Source organism: Accipiter gentilis, chromosome 18 (assembly GCF_929443795.1).
Source record: "Accipiter gentilis chromosome 18, bAccGen1.1, whole genome shotgun sequence".
Taxonomy (NCBI): domain Eukaryota; kingdom Metazoa; phylum Chordata; class Aves; order Accipitriformes; family Accipitridae; genus Astur; species Astur gentilis.
Window position 1 is genome coordinate 28,502,626 of NC_064897.1, and position 23,958 is coordinate 28,526,583.

The 23,958-nt window shown below is 39.8% G+C and overlaps 1 protein-coding gene across 1 annotated transcript in view; it reads right to left on the bottom strand.

The window, feature by feature from the left end:
• The window catches only part of MRTFA (myocardin related transcription factor A), a 100,318-nt gene that overhangs the window by 73,932 nt on the left and 2,428 nt on the right, over positions 1-23,958 (bottom strand). Inside the window, exons 3-4 of the mRNA XM_049822328.1 lie at positions 16,613-16,676; positions 6,082-6,343 (exon numbers count right to left, since the gene is read on the bottom strand). Of these exons, the coding sequence (XP_049678285.1) occupies positions 6,082-6,343; positions 16,613-16,676 (326 nt within the window). The remainder of the gene's footprint in view (positions 1-6,081; positions 6,344-16,612; positions 16,677-23,958) is intronic.

A 23,958-nucleotide genomic window follows, 5' to 3' on the forward strand; every position in this document is an offset into this window, starting at 1 on the left:
TCTTTGACCGGCAAGGAAGATGAAGATTGCGCTACCGAATCCCTTCAGACAGAGGTTCCTTCATTATACTTTGTGGTAATGTACTGACTGTGGCAGAGGGAGACTTACAGGCTGCAGAAGTGGCTGATGGTGTCCCAATATAAATGAATTACAGAAAACTTGAAATTTTCATGACAAAAGCCACAGATTACAGAAGCAGGCTACCACACAAAGCTAGGATTCAGTTTGCTAAGTACTAGCAGCAATTGACTACTGCAAAAAGGTGCAATCTTTCTTGCGTGAAGCAGCTACTCGCTGTTTCAGTAGAACAGACTGAGGATCCTGCTGAATGGCGTTCTCCCTTTAAATAACCAGACTTCCTTTCCCCATTACTACCCTTAATACTTAAAACAGCAAAACCAGCAACAGAAGTCCTTACTCGCATAGACAAAACAGCTGCCCTGACCTCAGCCTGACTTGTTTAGCAAGCAGTTTAAATTCATGAAAAAGGAATTATTTTTTTTAAATAGCTATCAAATTATATGTCTAATGTTCATCCATCAGCCCTGAACCTTGAAACCTCAAAGGCAAACGAAATAAGAGAGAAACTGGAAAGGAGAAGCAGAAGGGAGAGGACTATTACAAACCAGTGATTGGAGAAGGGCATTAATCTTGTTAACTTGATCAGGAACGAACAAAAACTGTGTTTGAGAGCTAACTTGTTAAAGCCACCACATTAAAGCTGCCTTTGGCATTACTCCTTCCAGCTCAACTATTCCCCCATCACTATTTAAAAGTTTGTTCTAAATATTTCAAGAGATTACTGCTTCTCAGCTGTTAAGTAGCTCCCATCAGTAACAGGCCAGTCATTTCTATCATGCTCTGAATCTCATAGCTCTATCAGAAACTTTCAGACAGCATGCTAAATTTATAGTCTCCTGGGACATAAAGTCTCTTAACACAAATCTATCCAACATAGACTGGTTGTTTTTATTCTAACAACCATTCCACTTACTCACACACAAGAGAAAACAGCAAGCCTCATTGGAATGTGTGTGAAGAACAGATCAGAGAAAGCTATATATTTCCTGTCTTGATCCTTTTGTTACAATACAGACTTAATCTTCTTCACATGCAAGTTCTGGATGAGGCAGTAACCACCACTTGGTAATTAAATGTAACTTTGAGTCACACTATTCCAGAAATCGGATATACACTAGAACAAAAAAACTCCAAAAAAACTGAGGAAACAACTTCAGAATAATCCTGTCTCTTTAAAACCCTTTCTTGGGAATAAAATACCACCCTTGTTAATAAACAAACACGCCTAACTTCTTAAATGAGTTCAAAAGTCACAATATTCACTTTTTAAAAGGACAGTTTAATGACATGATTTTAAGAAAACATTATCAATGTTTTTAAAGTCACAGTAGCAGGAAGACAGCTATAAAATCTCAAAAGACACCATAATAAGTTATATTTTAAATAAATCCTGAATCTGACTGCATTCAATGTAATGACAATCCAGGATGGGAAAGGGAAAGAAGGAGAGAGAGACAGGAACATATAACCTAATAAAAGAATTATAGGAGCAATCACCTATAGAATTCTTTAAAATAAAACCAGGTGGCCTAATAAACATTTCAAATATTACTCCTGCCTTTTAACAGTAATCAGGCGTAAGCACACAAGCACTAAATTAGCTCCTTAGAACCATTTAAAAAGTTCAACTCTACATTTTGTAGGTGAGTATAATCACCAACAGCTCATGTGGCAACAATTAATCCCATGCTTTGTACAGCACTCTGTCTTTACAGTAAACAGGAGTACCTTCTGATACCTAAAGCACATGCCTGTTACATGACTTCGAGTCATACTGAAATTCCACACATTCCTACTAGTCTCCTTCCCCCCAGCACCTATGGTACTTTCTAGAAGGCAAGCGTCCCAGATCAAGTAAACCCCAAAAACTGACAAGCTGGTACAAGTTTTGTCCAAACCTGTAATCATAAAATGCAACAGTTTGTTTGAAAGACTATTACCTCATCTTTAACGAGCCTACAGAGAGAAGAAACCAGGACTGTCCTAGGCTTTTAACACAATGTTTTTCATGACCTCTGGACAAAGATAACTATGAATTCATCAGGGAAAAATGGGTCAAGAGAGAGGGTCAATAAACTACTGGAGCAATTATAATAATCTCAAATGAAAGTTAAATAGAAGGACAATTTTGACGAGAAATTATCAAACTGTGTAAGATTTGTATATTCATCACCTGTTTTTTCTCTTTTTTGTAACCATATTCATCAGGGACTTGCTCTAACCCTGCCCCAAGGGTTGGGAAAAGTTATCTTGGTATCTTCGTACAGCTGACTGAGAAAAATCAAGATATACTTAAGAGCTTCAGATGACTCTGTAATGACCTTTTTTTGGCTTGTGTGGCAATGAATGAGTCAGTCACAGGTAATCTCTCATAGTTGAAGAAAGTCGAGGCCTTGATGAACATGGGTAAAAAAGGAGAAGGAATGCGAATTTTGGATAGAAAATTCACTGTGAAGCACAAAGAAATATTAAATAACTACACCTTAAATGTTCCATTAAGCTTGATGTCTGAATAGAACCTAATAATTGTGTGAAAATATTTTACTAACATCTTACCACATCACTTCCACTGAAGTGACAAGAAATTGTCTCCTGTCTATGTGTTATGTTCCAATACTTAACACATATCCTTAATAGCTTTTATTGCATTTTAATGTAGTGTAACTTAATAACAACTATTCAGTCAAGACGTTTAAGGTCTTTACATTCGTCTGTCTAGCTGTACCGATCCTTGTAGGAACACACACCTACAAGGTAACGTGTAGCTGTGATAAGGGAGAAGAATATGAAGAGGGGTCTGGGTCTGAAACAAAACCATACCAACAAGAAAGCCCCTAGAAACTGTCTCTTGCTGCTTTTCAGTTCTCTAAGAGCAGAAAAAAAAACAAAAAACAAAGGGAATCCGATGTCCTAGGACATATGGCAGCATGTGCATACAGGACTGCACTCCCAGTTCTCCCATGGGATACATAATTCCATGATGCTTCACATGCCAAAGAAATTTCTATTTTAACTCAGCTAGTAGTTTATGTTCCAGAACCATGGCCTGAAGTAACTAATTCAGTACAAATCCATGCAATATTTTTCTACAGACATCTACAGATAAACAGTCTTCTGTACGCAAAAGGTGTGCAAAGGGTTAACCTGTTAGAAGCGCTCGCATAAGTAGTTAGTTCAGCTGTGAGTCAGCAATGCCTGTCTAGAACTGCAAACAGGAGACCCTTTGACACAGATAGGCAGCTTCCAGCAAGTCTCTTATTTACCATCTCCTCCCCTCCCACTGCCACTCAGCTTGAATCTTCCTCATACCTTGAATTTGGCAAGTTGTCACAGAAGCAGTTTCACTGCACAAGATATGCTTGTACAACCACTTCAGATTGCTCAAATGTTTAAGCAGATTGCCATCTCGACTGGCAGATCATCTCTAAAGGTTTTTAACAGGTTTGAAGCAAAAGGCACAACAACAAAGATACACCATCTTTAAAAAAGGAGCTTTAACAAGCTCAACAGCTGTGCAACCTCTACCCTAAGATAACTGAAAAGTTCCCATTTGAGGGAACAAGTTTATTAATTCAAAATGCATCAGCTATGTTTCTCAACAGTTCACTAAGCCAAGTCTCCTTCTATGCTGTGACAGTTTGCTGATAACCATATTTCAACAGCACTTTTCAGTCCCACAATGCTTTAATGAATGGGAACACAAACAACACATAACAACATACTGCAGCCTAGGAGAAAAGAGCATTGTATACCTCTGAAGATAAGGAATATTCAGGTAGTCTAGATCAGGGACTTTGGACTTTATGCCCTGTCTGAAAAGCTGCACCTCCAGCAGTAAAATTTCCACTATTGTGCTGAGCCCTGATAAAGAATCAGTTCTGAAGAGACCCACCTAATGAGTCATTTCCGGGAATATCCTAATTTTCTTTGGCAAAAGGTACAGGCAGAGGTGTTCCTTTTCAAATACTTTTTAAACCCAACTCTATTTTACCTGTTCCAGTCAGGCAGATTTGCAGCCCACAATGATACAGATTCAAGGTTGAGTCCATAAAAATAACATTATTCTGATAGAGGAAAACCAACTATTTCTGTAAAATATTCCCAAGATACCAGTTTTTAAACCTATCCAAACAACTGAATCGTATAAAGACTCTTTCATTTCTGTAACAGAATATACTTTCCTTTCACCACAACAAATGCTGCTGTTTCCTGCTTGTATCCATTCAAAGCTGCTGTAAGTTTCATTTTCCTAAAAAGGTACTCTTATCTGTTCCCAACACTAAGTATGTCTTTCCCTGTGGCATCAAGAATAAACTGCTTCTTCCCAATTCAGGACCCTTAATCGTGTCTTATCCACTAAGAAAGAAAGGATCCTGCCTCCAGTAAATTCACAATGTCACCTTCAGGTGGTCAGCTGTCAGGTTTTGGAAACAAAGGCTCATATGCTTTTCCCATGCTGCTTTTGAGCCCTCTACCAGTTTCAAAACTACCTCAGTTAAATTCGTTTGAAATCTCTCTTTGCCTTCATAACTATAAAATGCCCAAATCTACCACTAGTTGAGATGTGTTGAGACCACAGCCTACCATGCTGACTAATATTCCAAATTCTTCTCTTTTATTTACCACCACCACCTTTATCTCTATCTGTTGTCTTTTATACTTAGAGGACTGCAAACATCAAGGATTAGAAGCTTTTTGTTCTGTTTTTGCAGTTTCTAGCTCCTCCATTTTTAAGGCCTGTAAACATGACTGTAATCACATAATGATGGTATAATGTGCAGGAATGAGGAAACTCTTTTTACCCTCTTAAAAAACAATATTTTGGATTGAAGTTAATTAATTCTTCCAGCTAGCAAAACACTGATACTCTGTTCAGAGAAGGGCATGCTCAGTTTCTGGAGGTAAAGAACAGACATGCCAAGTGAGGTATCCCTCCAATTCAAATTACTGTCCTACAGTTCACATTCTAAATCGCTTTACCATAAGCATTACGTTTTGGCTATAAAGCCACTCCAAAGCTCCCCAGCATCTCCAATATGCTCTGCCATGCAACTCTGTGTAATTTATACAATGCTCAACACTGTAAGGCACCCAGGACTCAACCATGCTCAAAACCATAGTATCTTGCAGGTAAAGTTGATAGCAAGAATTCAGACTCTAGAAAGACCTTCATATTGCCAAGAGCCACCAGCATATACCCCAGAGGGCAGAGTGAAGGGAGATCACCAAGAGGAATTCACGAACAGAAGGAACCAGTTATCAAATGGTTTCATCAGCCTGACACAGGATGGGGCTGAACATGCAAAGGCTTTCATGGCAGCCTGGTGATCCTCAGCTTCAGACAGTTCACATTCTTCCAAAACCAGGAATTCTGGTCACCAAGCAACCCTATATTTTGCCACTCCACTGTCACCCACCAGTCAGAGGGATTCATGCCATAGTTGTCCATAAGCTACCCGCAACTTGAGAAACATAGGCAGGTCATTCTCACTCTAGGATTAGAAGGCCTGCTAGGGTATTTCATTTTTAACTCTAGGTCTTGTTCCTCCATCTAACAAGTCTGACAGAACCTTTCAGAAGTTTGCAGTGAGAAAGTTACTCACCCTTGGTAAGTGCAGACCAAGGTGGCAAAGAAACCTCTACAGATGGCTATAGTCTGAAGAGGAGCTAACACTTCCTTTGACTGATGGTCTCAGCTTTGCACAACTTTTAGTCACCACAAAGCACACGGAAGTGTTTCTGGTATTCACCTAAAACAATAATCTAAAGCATTTATCACTGGAGCTCTCTGGAACTTCCACAGCCAGTAACGACAACCCTTCCCATCGAACAATGTAAATCAGTTTTATCAACTCCAGATTATTAGTTCTCCGTACAAAGAAAACATTGTAAGAAGCACTAAGAAGCAGCAGTGTCATCAGAACACGTACCATGACACCACCACAGTACTTCTGTGGTGAGCACATACTACATGAGACATGAGTGCACTGTACCACTTACCATTCTTCCTTTCGCTGAGTGGAGGAAGGTTGGGGTTTCGGCCATGATGGAGGCTGAGGGTCAGCTCGGGCTGCAAGGAGAGCTCCTGCAGCTCATTGGCAACAGCTTCGCTCTGAGGGCTGGGGGCCGCCGAAAGTGACACCAGCACCGGCTCATCATCATTTTCGCCAGCCCCTCCTCCGTCCAGCCCATTTCCAGCAATGACGGAAGGGGGCAGGCACACCACACCGGAGAAATCCACTTTGGCTTTCGTGATGGCAACCTGCAAGACAAACCAGAAAAAACCAAACCATAAATCTCACATGACAGTCTTAACCCACATGTTCAGTTCATCATGGCACCTCCATATTCTGGAGCAACATGTTCCTTAGCACAGTGTTTGTTACCATCATCAATTCAAATCCAACTAGTGATTGAAACTTGCTCAACTTTAAAAGCTTGCATAAACCTCCAACAGTGTCACCGCAGAAACTACAGATTATTATAGTTTTCTTAAAAAGTATGAGAACATTCTCAACTTTTGGTACTTTAGGAACCCAATCGTGAGAAGACACAGATTGAGTTGTTCCAGTGAAAGCAGTCTATCTAGAACCTTGCTGAACTCTTGATTTCTGTCCTTTTATACCAACAGTAGTATTTTAACTATTTCAGCGTCAATCTGAAATCGAGTCAGGTAAAGTATCCTTCATAATAAACCTGGAGAGAGAGCCGATTACAACAAATTGAGGATTTTCAAATAAAATCAACTGCATTTCAAAAAACAATTCTCTTTCTTGCTCCATTCTCTCTTCCCCATTCACTATCAGTGAAAATGAATGCAAGAAAAATATTCCACATGAAGTAAACAAAAAAGCTTTCGTGTCTAAAACCTCAGCTACAGTAACCGAAATGTGCAATATATAAAGGACTTTAATGAAATAAGCAATTTTTAAATGTTTCATGGTATTTCCATAATTCTTTAAATAAGTATTTAAAAGCCATCACTATGCTAAAATTAAAATTCTGTTATGTTCAGTATTTTAAACAGAAACAAACTAGCGAGAAGTCTCCAGTGAAATCGTTACCGTGCCAACATTTAAACACTAATGGACATTATACAAGGGCAATCATATTTGGTTTTGATTAATGAAGATGGAAGTCTCCTGCTTCTTAGTATGCTGCTGTTTCAACCCGTCTAAACTCAGAAGACTACCACTACATAACTCTGCTGCACTGTCCTAATTTATCAACCAAAAGGTATTTCCAGAGGCTAACCTTCAGCTTCAAAAAGACACAAGTAAAGCAAGCTGCAAATAAGTAAAGTAGAAACCATCAGGATAGGACAATCTTCCAGAAATCAATCAGAAAGCATAAAGTTGGAGCAACGTTAGGAGCAACATTTTTAACAATACAGTTTTTTATTAAGTATTCCCCACTTAACACTCATAATTAACCTGAATGAGTGTGACAACATCTACACATTGATAACTGATAAAGTAGCTCAAACAGTCTTTTTCCCCACTTCCATTTCAGTTTCATACTTCAGTTGATTAGTAGCATTTGCTCTGTAATACCCAGAACAAAGTCATAAGCAGTAGTACATTTGTTTCAAAAATTTCTTCAGTGTATATTCAAGGCAGCAAGTAGAATTTATTGGTAATGAATAAACGCTATTTCATCCATGTTGTCATACATTCATTCCCAGGACCCTATGTCACGATTTGAAGAGAAGCGAGGGAAAGAAGGGTGGAGGGAAAAAAAGAAAACAACAAAAACCACCAACCGAAGCTGGTGCTTGTTACAACAAAACAAATGAGACTGAGCCAAACCTTACTGCCATGTCAAGTATTTGCTTTTACTTCAGTTACAATTTGGCTAGAAAGAGCCTGCCCCCTCCTTGATACATTTCCTGTCCAAAGCAAACATCGCTAATATCCATTTGAGAGCAAATCATAACAATCTGCAAAGAGAAAAAAATGGGATTGTGCCCTTCTTCTCTTTACAATGGATACAGAAATCCTGGAAACACACAACCTTAAACCGCAGGCTTAGAATAACAGTTTGGTAAACTATCACAATCCTTGCAAAGGCTGGAAAGAGTTAAATCATGACCAATATAATTGGCCTCAGGCCCTGTCCCTGTAGGATGGGAGGCCTGTGGAAAGGGGCTAAAAGGAAGAGTAATTGCTCAGTTAGGAGGCTGGCTGGTAAGGACTGCTGTCACCATCTTAGAGGAGCCGAAGCCAATTTGCCTTATCAAAGGAGATATTACACTTTGCCTCGTACCACATGATGGTTAGGTCAGATCATGGCAGAGGACAAGCACAGTCAGGCCTGAATCCATGAACAGGGGACAGACATATCTAACACCCACCCAGCAAGGATTTGGAATGGGGGGACACTCAACCTGCCCTCCTCAATCTACCCCAGAAAAGAAGAGTTCCTTCCTCTTCCCAAAAGGGGAAAAAAAGCTTGACGTGTCTCAAATAGGCAAGATCTGCTTCAACTAGGTAAACAGCAAATGTATTTGGGAACTTCTGTCATACTGGATTTTCTTTTAAACAGGAGTTTGTAACCTGCCTAAACTAGGAAAATCACATTTCAAACACCATTTTAACAACAGTGTTGTAATCTATTGTTGAATCTTGTTCCCTGATCTAGGTACATTCACATCAGCCAGTCCACTGAAACTCTATCCTTCATGTACAAGCACAGTACGCAGCTACAGTAAAAGCAGTGTAGCCTAGACAGCTACAGCACAAAGCAGAGCAAGAAATCAGTGCTTGCACACCAGTTTGCTATGTAACCCTGAGCAATACCATACCAAGTAGCATTAATTGGTACTGGGATTATAAACCAGAGTTTCTCCAGTAAATTGTCCAATGGAACTTCAGCACAGCAGCTGAATTATCTAGAGTTGTACATGGACCTGCAGGTTTCCTAACTCGTGCAGAAGACTACAGAGATGGAAAGCATCTTCTTAATCCTAGTTGGCATATCACTCAATGTTTGTCCCGCATCAAAGGTAACACAGCTTAAGCAAACCTTGCCTTGCCTTGCCATTCATCCTTGGCCTGCCACTATGTCCTGTGTTGTGCCAGCAGTGCTGCTTGTACAGCCACACTGTGAACCATATCAGAAAGCTGATTCAGCTGAAATGCAATTTTTTCCTAGGTTATTTTTCAGCTGGATCAATTCCTCCATATAAGCCACAGCTGAACCAGCACAGTACAGGGGAACACTGACACAAAATGCAAAAAATCACAGTCTGACTCTGTGCATCTCAAAAAGCCTGGACAACAATTCTATTACTCCAAGTAGGGTTGCAGCTCAAATGAAACTAAACTGGGATGAACCATTAAATACATTAGGAAATCCTGCCTTCTCCTTCCGCCACATCCCCTACCATTTCAGGCCAGCACAAGAATCTGCAGTGACACATCATAAACCAATGAGAAAACTGACCCAGGCATAAAAGCTAGTCTTCTGGATCACATTCCAGCTAAATCAGGACCCTGGTGCAGTTTGCCATGCAGCCACACCAACACTTGTGCCAGCACAGCACAGGGGAGAGAACCTGCTTGCACCATTAGTACATCCAAACATCTAGCCACTACCTAAGGGAAAGAGAACTTTTTTCAGAGCAACGCCAAGTCTTAGTATGCAACACATCCTCACTTTCAAAAAAAAACCAAAAAAAACCAAACAGCATTCAGTCCAGAAGACTACAGGAAAATCTGTAATTGCGTGAGTTTGATTTTGATTTTAATGTTTTCAATTAAAATCTGGTGAGGGGGTAGAGGGATTAGGAAGATGCTTTGAGGATTTATAATCATCCATGCTGCATTATTTGGAAGTCCTGTGAAAGGCATGGAATCCTTTTCTGTAACCAACAGTAAGACTGTTTTTAGACTTCCCAGACAGCTATACCACTCTAACTGTCATTGTATTATGATCAAACAGTTAGTTACACACATTAATATGTAGGAGCTAATTAAAATTTCAAAACATTTGTTTTCCTGTCATTTCTGAACAGACTAGAAACTTTCCCACAAAGAAATGGGCCATACCATGGTCTTTAACTGAGTCATCCAGCAGCTGATGGACAGTATTAAGAGCAAGTATTTCTTATCCTTAGTAAGTGTTTCAGGGTGAGTGCCCTCAAGGATTTTTATCTGTTGCCTAACCAGACAAAAGCTTTCTATCACGGCACTTTTCTACTTCTGAGCCAGCTGCTTCCAGGACAAGAGTGGCTGTGATCCCACAGATGTTCTACAGCAGCAACACCAGCTTAAGCAACCCTAAAGTCCTCCACTGTCCAGCTGCTCATTTCTGTCCCTACGCTGCCCCTTCTTCAACTGGGGAATCAATTTAGCTGAAAAACATACATTTTTCCTGGGTATTCAGCAAAGTCAGTTCCTCAATCTAGTCCACTGCCAACTACACACACAGCTGTGTCACCATAATTCAGGGGCAACAATGAGCTCTCAGGAGCCAGGAATGCCCAAATTACATTGCTGTAAAGCACAAAACCATTCCACAACAATACAAGCAGGACCACAACCCTAGGGAGAAGATGGAGCTGCTCAAAAGAAACATTAGACACTACTCATAAATATATAAATAATCTTCATCCCTTTCTGACTTCTGGAGGCATCTAAGAAACTTCAATTTCAGACAGACAAACAAGGCAGAGTCAATTTTGCACAAAGTATAAGATTAAGAACCATAGCCAGTAAGAATTTTCAGAAAAAAATATTATCTTCATCAAACCTGCAAACTACTAAAGACTAAATTGCTCTGCAGCTTCTACATGGAGGCTTTTTAGGTGCATCCTTCTGCCATCGCAACACTGTATCACAACAAACACACAGTAAACCTGATTAGCTTACTCCTTGGTGAAAAAAGTATTCTACTTTGCATTTACCATATGACAAAATTACTTACAGAAACTTCTCATAAAGCTGCTCATCCAGAATCACTGAAGGGTAGCTCAAAGCCCAAGATGTGAAAGGGAAACAAAAGAGCCAGACACGTGCAGTACTGAAACCTGTCTGACCCACAGTAAACTAGTTCACGGAGCTAAGTGAAAAGAAAACTGGGAGGGGGAGAAGGGATTAGGATTAGTTTCCTGCCATTTTAGCGCCATTAATCATCCCATCATAAGGCCAGACAAGCACCAATGTTGGCACAGGGAAGCAACAAAGGCATGCATCCAAGACCGCCCCTTTTGGCAAGAGCTAGCTTAGATCAACTTAGCTGTATCATAAGACCACATCCTCTGGTTAGACACTAAACTGGCATTGCCAACAAAAGGAACAGTCCAGCCTGCTCATTCCTCACCTCCTGTGGGCCAGCACAGGCTGAACCAGATCAAGGAACTGATCTGTGTTAAATTTGACCTGGCCATGCACACACAAACTACTAATTCTAATCTGTATCAGTTCCTGATCCGGCTTGCCACCCAGCCACACAAAAAACTTGGGCTAGCATGAGGGAGAATGAGGCACAAGAAAATAAAAAAGAAATCAGGGTGGCTATTTTTGGTAGCAGTGTCACCTTAAGGTGTTATACAGTTTAATCTATCCAACATTCATGTTGATATGGACACATGAACTAGGTCTTCATGCACTAGACTTCTCTCAATTTTGGCAAAACTCACATACTCGTGGCATAATCAAGATCTTGACAGTCAGTTATTTAAATGAACCAAAGAACAGTACCACCTTCCCCAACATGAAACCTCAATAACCAGAAAAAAAAAATATGGAACAAAAGGAATTAAAAAATAAGTAACTAAAAATCAGGGAGGCGGGGGTGAGAGGGGAAGCGCACAATTCCCAAATCAAGCAAGGGCACCTCTAGAAACAGCTTTCCCTTGTTTGCATTTTGGGGCTGAGTTGCCAGGGTAATAGCAATTTCCTACCAATTTAAGAATTGCTAAGCAACCTCCAGCACCTAACAGCAACAGCATGTGTGTGCAGCCAGGCTATTTTGAGAAGACAGGTTTTTTTATTTTAAACTTAAGAGCAGCCTTCTGTTAAATGATTATGCCAGCTGAGATCATCCAGCCAAGAGAAGAGGGAATCTTGGGGCAAAGTGGCTTTAAGCGGATGAATCTTTGAAATGAGTGAGAAGAGAGGAACAGAATGCCGTGACACGCCCAAAGGCATCTATACCCCCCAGGTCATCACAAATAAAAAGAATAACCCAGGAGAAGTGAAGTTTGCAGCAGATGGAAACCAAAGCATCACATTAGCTTGAGAAGCTATAACAATCAGAGTGAGAAATATTCCCTTTATCTTTAGAGATCAGAAAAAGTCACCAACAGGAAGACCTCCAAGGTTGTACTAAAAAAAAAAAAAAAAAAAAAATCCGTTTCCTGTCAGTCAGCTTAACCCAGGCACAAAACTGTTGGCAGAATTACTTCTCAAGTTAAGCTAATGGCACTGCCCATAAAGTATATACAATACAGCAAGCAAGAAGGCAAGCATCACAAAGACTGTACCCTGACTATGTAATAGCTTGTTCTTGAGGAACCACCTTAAGTTAAGAAACCAAACTATGCAGACCACTAAAGAGAGACCTTCTTAGATTATGGAATTTTATTTTAACACACATATTCCACATGAATTTGCTTTCTGCAAAATGAACCAGTCATCACCTTCCTTCACTTTCACAGTAATTGGGGGGGGGGGGGGGGGGGGGGGACAAAAGCAGTCAAAAAGTAGCCAAATTCTTTCTGGATTAGAACGAGTTATTTTAAGGTGTAAACTGTCCATCTTACCATGACCACAAGCCACTACCCTACAAAGCTGCTATTAAAAATGCAAAGATTGCAACACGTGAACAAAGATGCTGGTAAAGCATGGATGAGCACAACTTTATCAGAGCTAAATAAAGAATCTGAATCTGTATGTATACTGTGCCAGTAAGATTAGAGTAACAGAGGACATCTTTGAATCATCACCAGAAGTCTCTCCACTACCACCTCCCACAAATCTATCAGTACAAGAGTCAAAAAACCTGCTCGGGCCAGCAAGAAAATGGCAAGAAATGTTATCACACAGAAGGCATGAACAGCTGCGTAGAGATGTTAGGACTTGAGGGGGGAAAGATGCAAAGAACACATCTAGCGTAAAGCAATCAACCATATAATTTCTGCTGTAGACAAACACAGCCTTGCACATGGTTTTAACAACCACTCATCAGGAACCATATTTCTCAAGCCCTAAGTACTTCCTTCATAAGACACTAGCATTTGTTTCACTCAGTCCAGCAGTGATAGAAAATCTTTAAGAGATCTTGAAAAATCATCATTAAACATCCATTTCTTAAAACCACAAATAGCAGGCTGAGAAATGTAGTTTGGCATTCCAGATGTTTTTTAAGAAATATTTTTCATGATTCAATATGTATTTGGAGGAACTTTGTGGCTTTCAAGCTCATGGAACTCTGGGTACACAGAAGAACTGATAATACCAAAGTTAGTTTTGAGAATCACAATGATGTTTATAATAAACAATCCTTGCTCAAAAAGAACGAACTCCCCACCGATTTCTGAAGTTCCTATTTAAGCTCAAAGCATGAATGAGGAAGACAGCCTTCTAATTTCAGAGGACGTTGAGCCTTAAACTGGTGAAGCAGTTTATAGACACATAATTCTATCATACCTCTCGGTGTGCTGAATTAATCATCTAGTTTGTGAGACTAAAGATGATAGCTAATGAAGAAATAACAATTTCTACTGAAGTTCAAAGAACGAAAGAGAAAAAAAGGCACAATGTTCAGGTCTCACGTGTCAATGGGTACACTTGTGTATTTTAGGCCTCGGTCATGATATAGCTCAACATCATAATTAAAAGAGGAATCCAGCCTTCTGCTACTGGGCTGTTGGTTCCTGCTGCTTCCCTTTTGTCTGATCTAATGAGTGTGCACCCATGGGGTGACTCAGGTCAGCTGAACTAGCAGACGATTAACTCTGCAAAAGATTAGAAACCATTTTCTACAGGATCAGTCAGCTAGCTGGACGTGCCCTGTGGCTGCACAATCACTAGCTCTGATGCAAAGGAAGAAGCACGAGTGCACAGCTGCATAGAGGTTTGACCACCTCTGCAACAGCAGCTCACTGAAAGATCAACTTAACTGTAATGTCAAAGAGCACACTTAAACATCTAGCAGCGGTGCCAACTTAAGCAGTCTGCTACACATTCCCACTCTCATACCTTCCTCATTGTGAAACTAGCATAAATCTTACAGAGACAACATGTACTGGACCAGATGAAAAATAATCTAGAAAAAAAACTTCTTTCCAGGAGGATCTGTTCCCCAGAGTGGCTCACCATGGCCACAAAAACAGCTATGCCAGCAAAACAGAGGGAGCTGTGAAAGGGAGCAAGCTGTTTAAGCCTGCACTGGTGCCAAAGAAATGCATGATGAACTAGTGTTTAGAACAGGATCGCCTGTTTTCCACCACCTTCTGACTGACTTCTTGCAATTGCTGTCTGATGCATTTTTTAAAGTTTCCTTCATGTCGGTGGCAAGAATTCCCCCCCCGCCCCATAGGGGCAAGCAGATGAAGCAAAGGCATGTGGCAACAGATGCCAACAACCAATGGAAACAGGGAGGCTGCAGCAAACTAGAAAAGGGAATGCTGATCTGCAGCCAGATGTGAGCTTTGACTTGGGAATCCATGGCAGGAAAACTAAGTGGCTGAGAAAGTATGAAGGAACTCATGTTGAATGTGGATTTAGGGCAGATTGGGATGAGAAAGTCATTGGACAAGAGGAGAGTGGAAATAAGTCTGCACAAGAAACAATACGCTTTCAAACGCAGAAGATTTGAACTTTGGGACAAGAACTGGATGACCTAGGGCAAAACAAAGTGGGGACTTGGGCAAGGAAGGAAAGATAGCTCAGGGAACCAATCTAGACTAAAATAAAAGAAAATAAATTTTAAGAAGGAAACAAAGGAAATAAAACAAAGGTAAAGTAGTTAGATTTTAGTCAGTTCAGTTCCCAGCACAAGCATTCATGTCAGCACAAAGTGGCAGGCAAAACTGCAGAACTTAAGAATCTGAAGGAGTTTATGGCAAGGTTTTTTGGCAACTTACTTTTGTGTGTGTCAGGAAGTAGTTTTACATTTTATCTCACTCACTCTGATCATGGGCTGTGACAGAGCATATAGGTCCATATTGTATCGCCTCACCTCAGTTTGAAATTCGCACCTTCTCTCCTTCAAATCTAGTGGCTCTGCAGTCACAGAGCAAGTCAATTCAGCTTGCTGTTCTGATGGAAAGCTACACCTTGAAACATGCTTGTTTTCCCATTGTGCAAGCAAGCTGAACCCTGCAACCACTGGTTCATTAGATCTCATTAAAAAAAAACCCCAAAAACAGAGGAGCAGGGCCTACTGAAAAGTGACAGCTTGCAGTTACCTCATGTTAGGTACAGCGTGAAACCAAAGCCTGAAACAGAGTCTGCAGGAAGTTTTCTGACCCCAGTCACATTCTTTAGTCATGACAGTATCAAACTGCCTACAGAAATTAAACCAATGACTTTGCCTCTCCTCCCCATCAATGGACACTAGGTGTGGAATCCAAATTTCTTTGAATTTATTGGCATCTCCTAATGCAGCTACCCAGCATGACATTCATCTAAGGGGAAAGTCCAGCAATTGAGACTGAGTTACCAGATCTTCTGTTCCCTTTTTCCCCTAAAAAAGCTGACTTTCCACCCTTGGATTTCCCCACTATGAAAAAACGGGTAAGAATTTTCTTCAGTGATTCGTAGAGAAGCATATATAAATATTACTGTCCTATCTAAGGTAATCAGTTTCTTTAAAAGAAGTAGTATGTACTCAAGAGGTGCTCCCTAACATGTAAATCTAATGAATGTGGGTAAAGAACATGGCGGGGGGGGGTGGGGGGGTGGGAATCAGTACTGCTGCTGTTCTTTGCCAATTCAAAGGATACCAAATTCAACCTTCACTACTTCTTTCTTTGAAGCAACAATACTAACAGCCAGCACATGAAGGACATCTAAACCAAGACTTTTGTTCTGGTGCTAGAATAGATTAAAACATTTTCTATTCCTTACTGTAAGACTCAGCCTGGGACCACAGATAATGTCTGAATGTATCATCATCTCTTTTGAGTGCTACTGTATCATGGTAAGCTCAGTTACAGTTTTATAGACATTACAATTTTAGTGTATAGACACAATTGGCTGCTTTTATATACCCGAATAAATCAGTCTAGCGAGCCAAGTACCAGTAACGCTGAAAAAAAGTTTGCAACATATTACCAGCTAACTTGTGACAAGTCTAACTAATTGCTAGGCAGCAGTGAAAAGTGGACAAATGTACCATTTATACTCTTACACTATAAAGTCCTTGCTGGACAGCTGTCACACCTGATGCTAGTACAAATTCAAAATATTCCAACTCTAACACACTACTATCCCTCACATTTAGTGACCACAAGCAATTTTCAATTCAGCACATAAGAAGAAAAGGTGCAGACTAAAGACAGCAAAAAGAACACAATACATACCTTACTCACAGTTCCCACGGACAAACCCAGCTCACTTCCATGCCAGCAGCTCTCTCCCCAGTCACTGAAAGGGAAAACAGGACACAAATACTAAGAGAACTTAAAAAAAAAAAAACCAAAACACAGCCCATTTTCTTCTTTAAGAGTAAAGTCCTTTATCTAGGATTCTTTTTTCATATAATCTTTAATTCATTTGGCACACACACCAGAATTTGGACTGAAATACCATAAAGACTGCCACACTTGTATACACATACCCATGCTACTTGCAGAGCAGAACTTTTACTTTAGGACTATTGGTTTGTCAGTTCAGAAGAATGCATTGTTTGAGATTTACTAAGCCAGAATATTCACCAAATGATACACTCAATCTTCCTGTTCTTGTACTGAAATCATTCTTAAACAATGGATAGTAGAAGTTGGAGACTGTTATGACTAGTTTGTTACACCATGTTATCCATCCAAACAAAACCAAGGAAAGGTAAAGAAGTACATTTCAGAGATTTGCCAAGACTGCAATGGGAATCCCATTTTGGAGGGGGGGAGGAGGGAACCATGCACGCCTTAAAAGCTCATAAATGTACTGAAGTAACACACTACTTTTCTCTGGCAATACAGTTTTAACAGGCATGCACAGCAGCACTTGACTAGAAAATAACCACTTTGGAGGCTCTGGAAGACTATTGCCTCAAACAGCAATAAAAAGGGTCAGAAGTTGATTTGTAGTTGCCATACTTTCACTCCTACTTCCTTAGCCATATTTAAAGAAAAAAAAAGTACAAAACGTCATATGAAGGTTTTAATACAAAGTTTCGATTCCATTTTCTCTTCTGAGCTTTTCAGACTTTAGGGCTTCCTAGACACCAGAAGCATGGAACTGCAGTTGAGATGCCATGATATTCTGTCAATAAGAGAAAATTAAAAAAAAAAAAACAAAACAGGCACCACTCAAATACAAACTTCAGACTGGATGGACTTAGGACACAAGCATTAACACAGCTGGAGTGAAAAAAAAAAATAGAATGAGCTGTCTACTGCTTTAACATCAGAAGGAATAAGACTAATTAGACTGATTAGTCTCTCCTGAAGAAAGAATGACCGCAGCTAGATGCTTGGATAATCAGCATATCCCAAAATTTGAAAGACTTCCCTGATCCTCAACAAATAAAAGAAAGAAGCTGTTTAGAAGCAGCTACAGTTAATGAATTCCACATCTACTTGGTCAACTCTCCTCAATTAACTATTTGCAGGAGAAGGGATTTACAATACTGATACAAATAAAAAAAGGAAGGACACTAGCACTTCAGAAGCTTCCCTTACAATCCCTTTCAGAGAATGTTTCAATATTTCTTTGAATAAAATGTGTCAGCACACATTAATCATGGCTCTACCACAGAATCAAGAAGTCATTCTGCCACCTCTTACAGTATTTGTCACCAAGTCAATATTTAGAATTACTTATAACCACTTAAACCATTAATTTAATGTGAGAAGCCATAACAAGTAATTATTTTTTCTTTAATAAAGCAGCCAAACTGACACAACTGTAATTAAAATATGATAATCATGCAAGGCTAGATAACCAAGTATATACTTACAATGTACTTTTCACACAATTGCGGATCCTAGATTTCCTAAAAGGCAAGGCAAAAAGGCCTCAAGAAGTCAAGGAAAGTCTTCCACAAAGATAGTACACAATCAACCACTGTTAAGAGTTTGATATTGCAATCTGATGAACAAAGTGCCTTATATAATCTGATAAAATAATTTTTCTGGAGCGTTCTTCTGACAGCATTAAGCACATAACATCAAAATTTAGATATGGAATGTTTGCTTGTGATGGTGTTGGGTTTTTAAATCACAAATTATAAATGAGTGAAATTTATCCATATATTACATCTTTACTCCAGTTCAAGCTTTTGGCATCATTTGGTTTTGAGTGGGATTTTTTTTTATTTTGGTGTTTGTTGGGGCATTTATTTGAGGCACAGATACCTCTGAAACCACTTTTCACACATGAAAGTCTGAAGAATTTAGAGATGCATTTCATTTGAAGATTTCTGCTGGCCAATCCCTGCTCTCCAGTAATCTTGGTTCACTGGATATTCTCTTCGAACTTAAGATTGCAACAGCACTGATAAAGCTGGACAATCATCATACTGCTGCATTTAATTTCCAGCACTTAAGATCCATGTTCTTCTGAAACTCATTCGAGTCAAGACAGCTCCAACACTGGGCCTTTTCTTGGTCTGCCTGTCCTACTACCTGGTACAGGGCATCTGCCAGTCTTTTACAGAAGTGGGACCATATAACCAGTCAAAAAAATCTTTGTATTTTCTCCAGCATGTTTTTCTCTGAAGAACTTCAAACTGCTGAATATTCCAGGTCTGAAGAATATACCAGGCTATCCCTAATCAGCTGGCAGGGTGCAGCAGAAGGGTGAAGAACCTCTGCGTATACCCCAGTTCTACATCCCTTCCAAGGCACTCATTACCAGCAACTGGCCAACACAAGACACAAGGCTGGACAGACATCTCACCTGGCACAATATGGAAGACCTTGAAATCTTACTTCTGAAGGTATGCATGAAGATTAAATATATATGTAAGTACACACATATACTTGGTGATTTTTGGCATCTTTGCAAAAACTTAGCACTATTCTTCAGAAAATAACATCCGTGCATGTGTATGAGTACATGCAAACACACACTCAGAAAACAGGACAAATTATTTCAATAACTTCCTTGCCTCAGTTTATTTACCGCTCCTGAGTTTCCAGCACTTCCATTTGCCTTTTCAGGTGACCACAGGTCCTTGTTCTCCCACATATAGCTCATCCTCCAGGACAGCATATATTTCTGTCTTTCTCTACTAAGAACTAAAGTTTTATTCCAGATACTCTGGCCAATAGAAGGCCAATTTTTAAAACTTTCTGTCCTATTTGTCAAGGAAGTTCCCGCTCAATCCCAGGTGGTTAAAGTATTGCATCCTGCGATTTACTGCTTAGTCACCTGAACCCCAAGTAGGAGATAAACTGGCTTGGAATGGGCATGGACAGTCATCAACTCTTTTTTCTAATATGTACGCCATTAAGCTAAGAGATGCTGCAGGTACAATGAATTTCTATCAGCCTCATTCAGTCATCCCATGGAATTTCAATCCAGCTTGAAGACGGAACAACAGAAAACACAGACACACACCGCCTTCAAAATAACAAGTCAGACTTCACAAAAATTTAGCAGAACAGCCTTACAACTGTAATGAAAGACAAGCTCTTTACTGCTCCTTCTACACTGCAGTGAGTGAGCAAAGATTAATCTGATAACTGAAACATTTTCTGGCAAAATTCCACAGTTAAACTGCTTTTGTTATTCTTTGCTTATAGCACAATCAAAACATTCCTCCAACACTCCTTTTTCCTCCCGCTCTACGGTCAATGCAGGCAAAAAACTACTGTCCCAGATTTTCTGAAGAAAAAATGGTGTCATCTCTAAGAAATGCAGAAGTCTCATCTTGCTGATAAACTTCTCCATCCAATGGAAATGTTTATATGTCAGTGTTTACATGTTCAGGCCAAATGGCTGCTATTCCAGTGACTACTATGGCTTATTGCCTTCACTGGTGACTTGGAGTTTGAGCACGTCTGAACAACACAGAAACTCACTGACATGATTCACAAGTCTGATCTAAACACGGCAATGCAGAATTCATATCCCATCTTTCTAACAGCCATACTACTTCTCAGATGGAGGCTTTGGAAAGATTCAGACTCCAAGTGATCTGTTCCTGTAAAGCATGCCTGACAGGACACATGAGAGTGAATTTAGAGACACAGCTATATTAGGCCTAACATTAACTTGGCCCTGCCGATCACTCAGAGAAACCCCTCACCCAGATTTGGGCCCATCTTACACAATGGAATAGAAATTAAGTTACAATGCAGACTGTAAGCACATTCTGTTAGGAAACTCCTTATATTGCTATAAAAATCAGAAGGGAGGGCAAAAATAATAATTTAAACCAAAAAAATCATTCAAGTAGAGTCTTCAATGCTTTTCCAAAAGTTTCTTCCTGGAGGAGGAAAACTTTCCCCGTAATTGACAGAAAGTGAATCCTGTCTCATCTTTGCTCAGAGCTGTACCTTCACACATATACACAGTTGCACAAAGAATGAGTTCATCATAACATGGGTATGGCTGTGTGTAAAGGATGATCTCATGTGAGTAAGCCTAAAAAGGGTGTTGACCATATGGATCAATCGTGCAGTGAAGACATATCCTCAGTGCCTCTACTAAACCACTGAAAGGGCAGAACTCAAGGAACCACAGTATATATGCACCCCCTCCCTAGTGTGGCTAGAACTAGTTGTAATTGCCATATATTACAGGAAGCATTAATTTGAGGTTGAAACAATCTGTGAGGTAGACTCCTGTCCCAAAACAAAATTAATCTCACAAAACTAGATGTATCATTTCACTCTCTTGTTCTCCTAACATCAAGGTAATCTGAAGATGATGTGTAGTCAGTGCATTTATTTACCTCACTGGAAGATGGCAAAATAGGGAATGTTCTGCATTGCTTTATGTCAGAGGCTCCTGCATTGTGGTACATACACACTTCAATATGCACCCATGGCAAGCAGAGGCAACAGCAGCAGCAGCTCCTGACCTTGTCCAGGGGAAAATTTTTATTTCCGTGCCACAGAGGCAGCCCCCAATGATCAACTATTAACAAATAATGTGCTGGCGCATGCAGCAGCAGCTACCACGCTTCTTCTGCTGTGCTCCACAAAAACCCTGCTTTTCTGGATCAGCAGGGCCAAAACAAGCTGAAATAGAGAGCACAAGTTAATTAAGAAGGATAAGTAGAAGTAGTCAACATGCTAGTCTGTAGTAGGAGAGCAAAAGCAGATGGATGGCATGAGGTTAAGGTGCAAAAGAAAATCCCCAATTAAAAGCTCAGCCTTCAGCTTTCAAGATTTAAAAAGACTTATGACTCTGTGTTAAATTTCAACTTCTTACAGAGATGTTATCAATATGGCTGTGTGCCTAAATCCAAAATATTTCTTCACACAAGAATAATGATGCTGCACACACACAAGAAAATGGGGGAGGGAAGAGGAAAGGAATGCCACGCAAACTAAATTCATTACTGCAATTTCTGAAATACAAACCAATCTAATTTAAACAATTACAGTACCTTGCTCAGTGACAAACCCTAAAATTTATCTGTGTGGAAAATAAGCGTCTCATATCAGAAATAGAAAAGGATCAAAGAAAGTGAGATACTGTTACCGGCATTGTTTCTTAACATCTGAAAACATAGTATCAGACTGATGGCAGATTCCTGTACAAGCTGCATGCACCATTTGCCCTCCACAAGGACAACCTGCATTTAAAAATCTCAAGGCATTGACTGACCACTATGGCATACCTAAGTCTGGTAATGTAAACTGTCCTCACCCCAATGCCATTCATTTCCCTTGAAGAAGCCACTTAACAGTGTTTGCACTCCATAAAGCACTCAAAGGAGGGAAGGTAAAATATACACATTAACCACACACATTATGTCCCTGAAGGACTGAACAGAGTACTTGACAAAAGAATGACTTTCTGAATTCACAGAAACTCATCCATTTCATCTATTTGAAGCACACGCATAAAAGAAGAATCACAGGAACAATTTTAAACTACGGTTCCAAAAACGTTCCCTTTAGCTGTAGCTCTTACTAACCTGCTTTTGCACTCCCTCCCCTCCACTCTAGCTATGCATTCCTTTGGCCCTCCCCTATCTTTTATTTTGGGGGCTGAGGGAGAGAGGAATAGAACATGCACAGATTAAAAATCAGGTCTCTAACCTGGCTTAGCACACAGCCCCACAGACATACCATCACTACTGAGGTGACAGCACACGGTGGGGAGGGAATGAAAAAAAAAAAAGAAAAAAAAAAAAAAGAGGCAGATGGGAATATGAGCTGTTTAAGACAGCCCCACCACTAAAAGAAACGTCTGTGTAACCACATCCTCTGTTTTCAGTCTCAGTTCAGCAATGTGTCCAGCAGGAAATAATTAGATTTGGCTTTCCCAGAGTAGGTGTTTGACGGTTTCAGACTGCTGAACAGTTGCTTTTTCTGCTTCCTCTTCAACAGTTTCTCAGGAAAAGACACTGACCCTCAGGACACAGTTGATAAAAAAAAAAAAAAAAAAATAATCTTTAAAGGAAGAGCATTGTGTAACTATAATAAGATTTACTAATTGTTACATCTTTTTACACAGAGGAAATCAACTGTACTCTTCAAAAGGGATCTTAATCATAATACTGAGTTATCAGTAAACAGACATTGAGACAGTCCACTTATATGATCTACAACACAGGAAGGACAGCTAAGTATAGAGAGTAAAGACAAAAGACTCTTGGAATTGGTATAAAATGCACCTTTGAGGTAAAAAGCATATATGGAGACACCTCCCACCACCCTTTTTGCTCTGATCCTCCTCTATATCTAGTACAGCTGCCCCTTCCCCCCACCAAATACCACACAGTAATGTAATCATGGCTCAACAGTGAAGGAAATCCAGTAGGAATTATTATTATTATTATATTAAGGGGTATTTTGATTGCCTGAATGTACACTTCACCTGAAGGTTCAATGATGAAAGGGTCTGTGAAAAGCACTGCTGCTTTACCATGCCAGCAGAAGCCAGACTTACAAAAAGAGTCACAAGAAAGCACTCCTTCCCAAACCAAAGAGCTTCCTATCATTTCATATTCAAGGGGAGGAAAATTTTAAGACTGCTTTTGGAAAAACCCCATATTCTCTTAGCCCTATGTCAAAATATCTTGTGTACTCCCTCTCTTTGCATTTTATTTCATGATCTGCTTGTTGCTTGAAGATTTGGGGGTCTTCTGCATGATGTTAGAGTAGATGGCCTTAGTTAAATAGAAATTAAAGCTGCTTCCGCAACTGTTGGAACCAGCAAACACAGCACTACTTACATTTTGTACAGAACAATATGATGGCCAAGAAACTATAACTAGCAGTATTTCACTCTTTTCCTGAAATCACATTTGGTATCTAAATTATAACTGAGGAAGGACTGACAAGGGCTCAGTAAGCTAGTATCTGTTAATTAAGGGCAAATTTGCATACTTGTGAAAAGCTTATGGCATTTGCTTTCAGCCGTGAGTCTCTTTCTCCCTTCAGCAGAAAGCACGAATCTAAAGAACAGAAAAGGAGTTCACAGTCAGCTTCAGATCATACACTTATTTTAAAATCTATTATTAGATTCTATTTAATCACAACTATTAGATCACTCATTTAATCACTGCAGCAAATGGGAACAA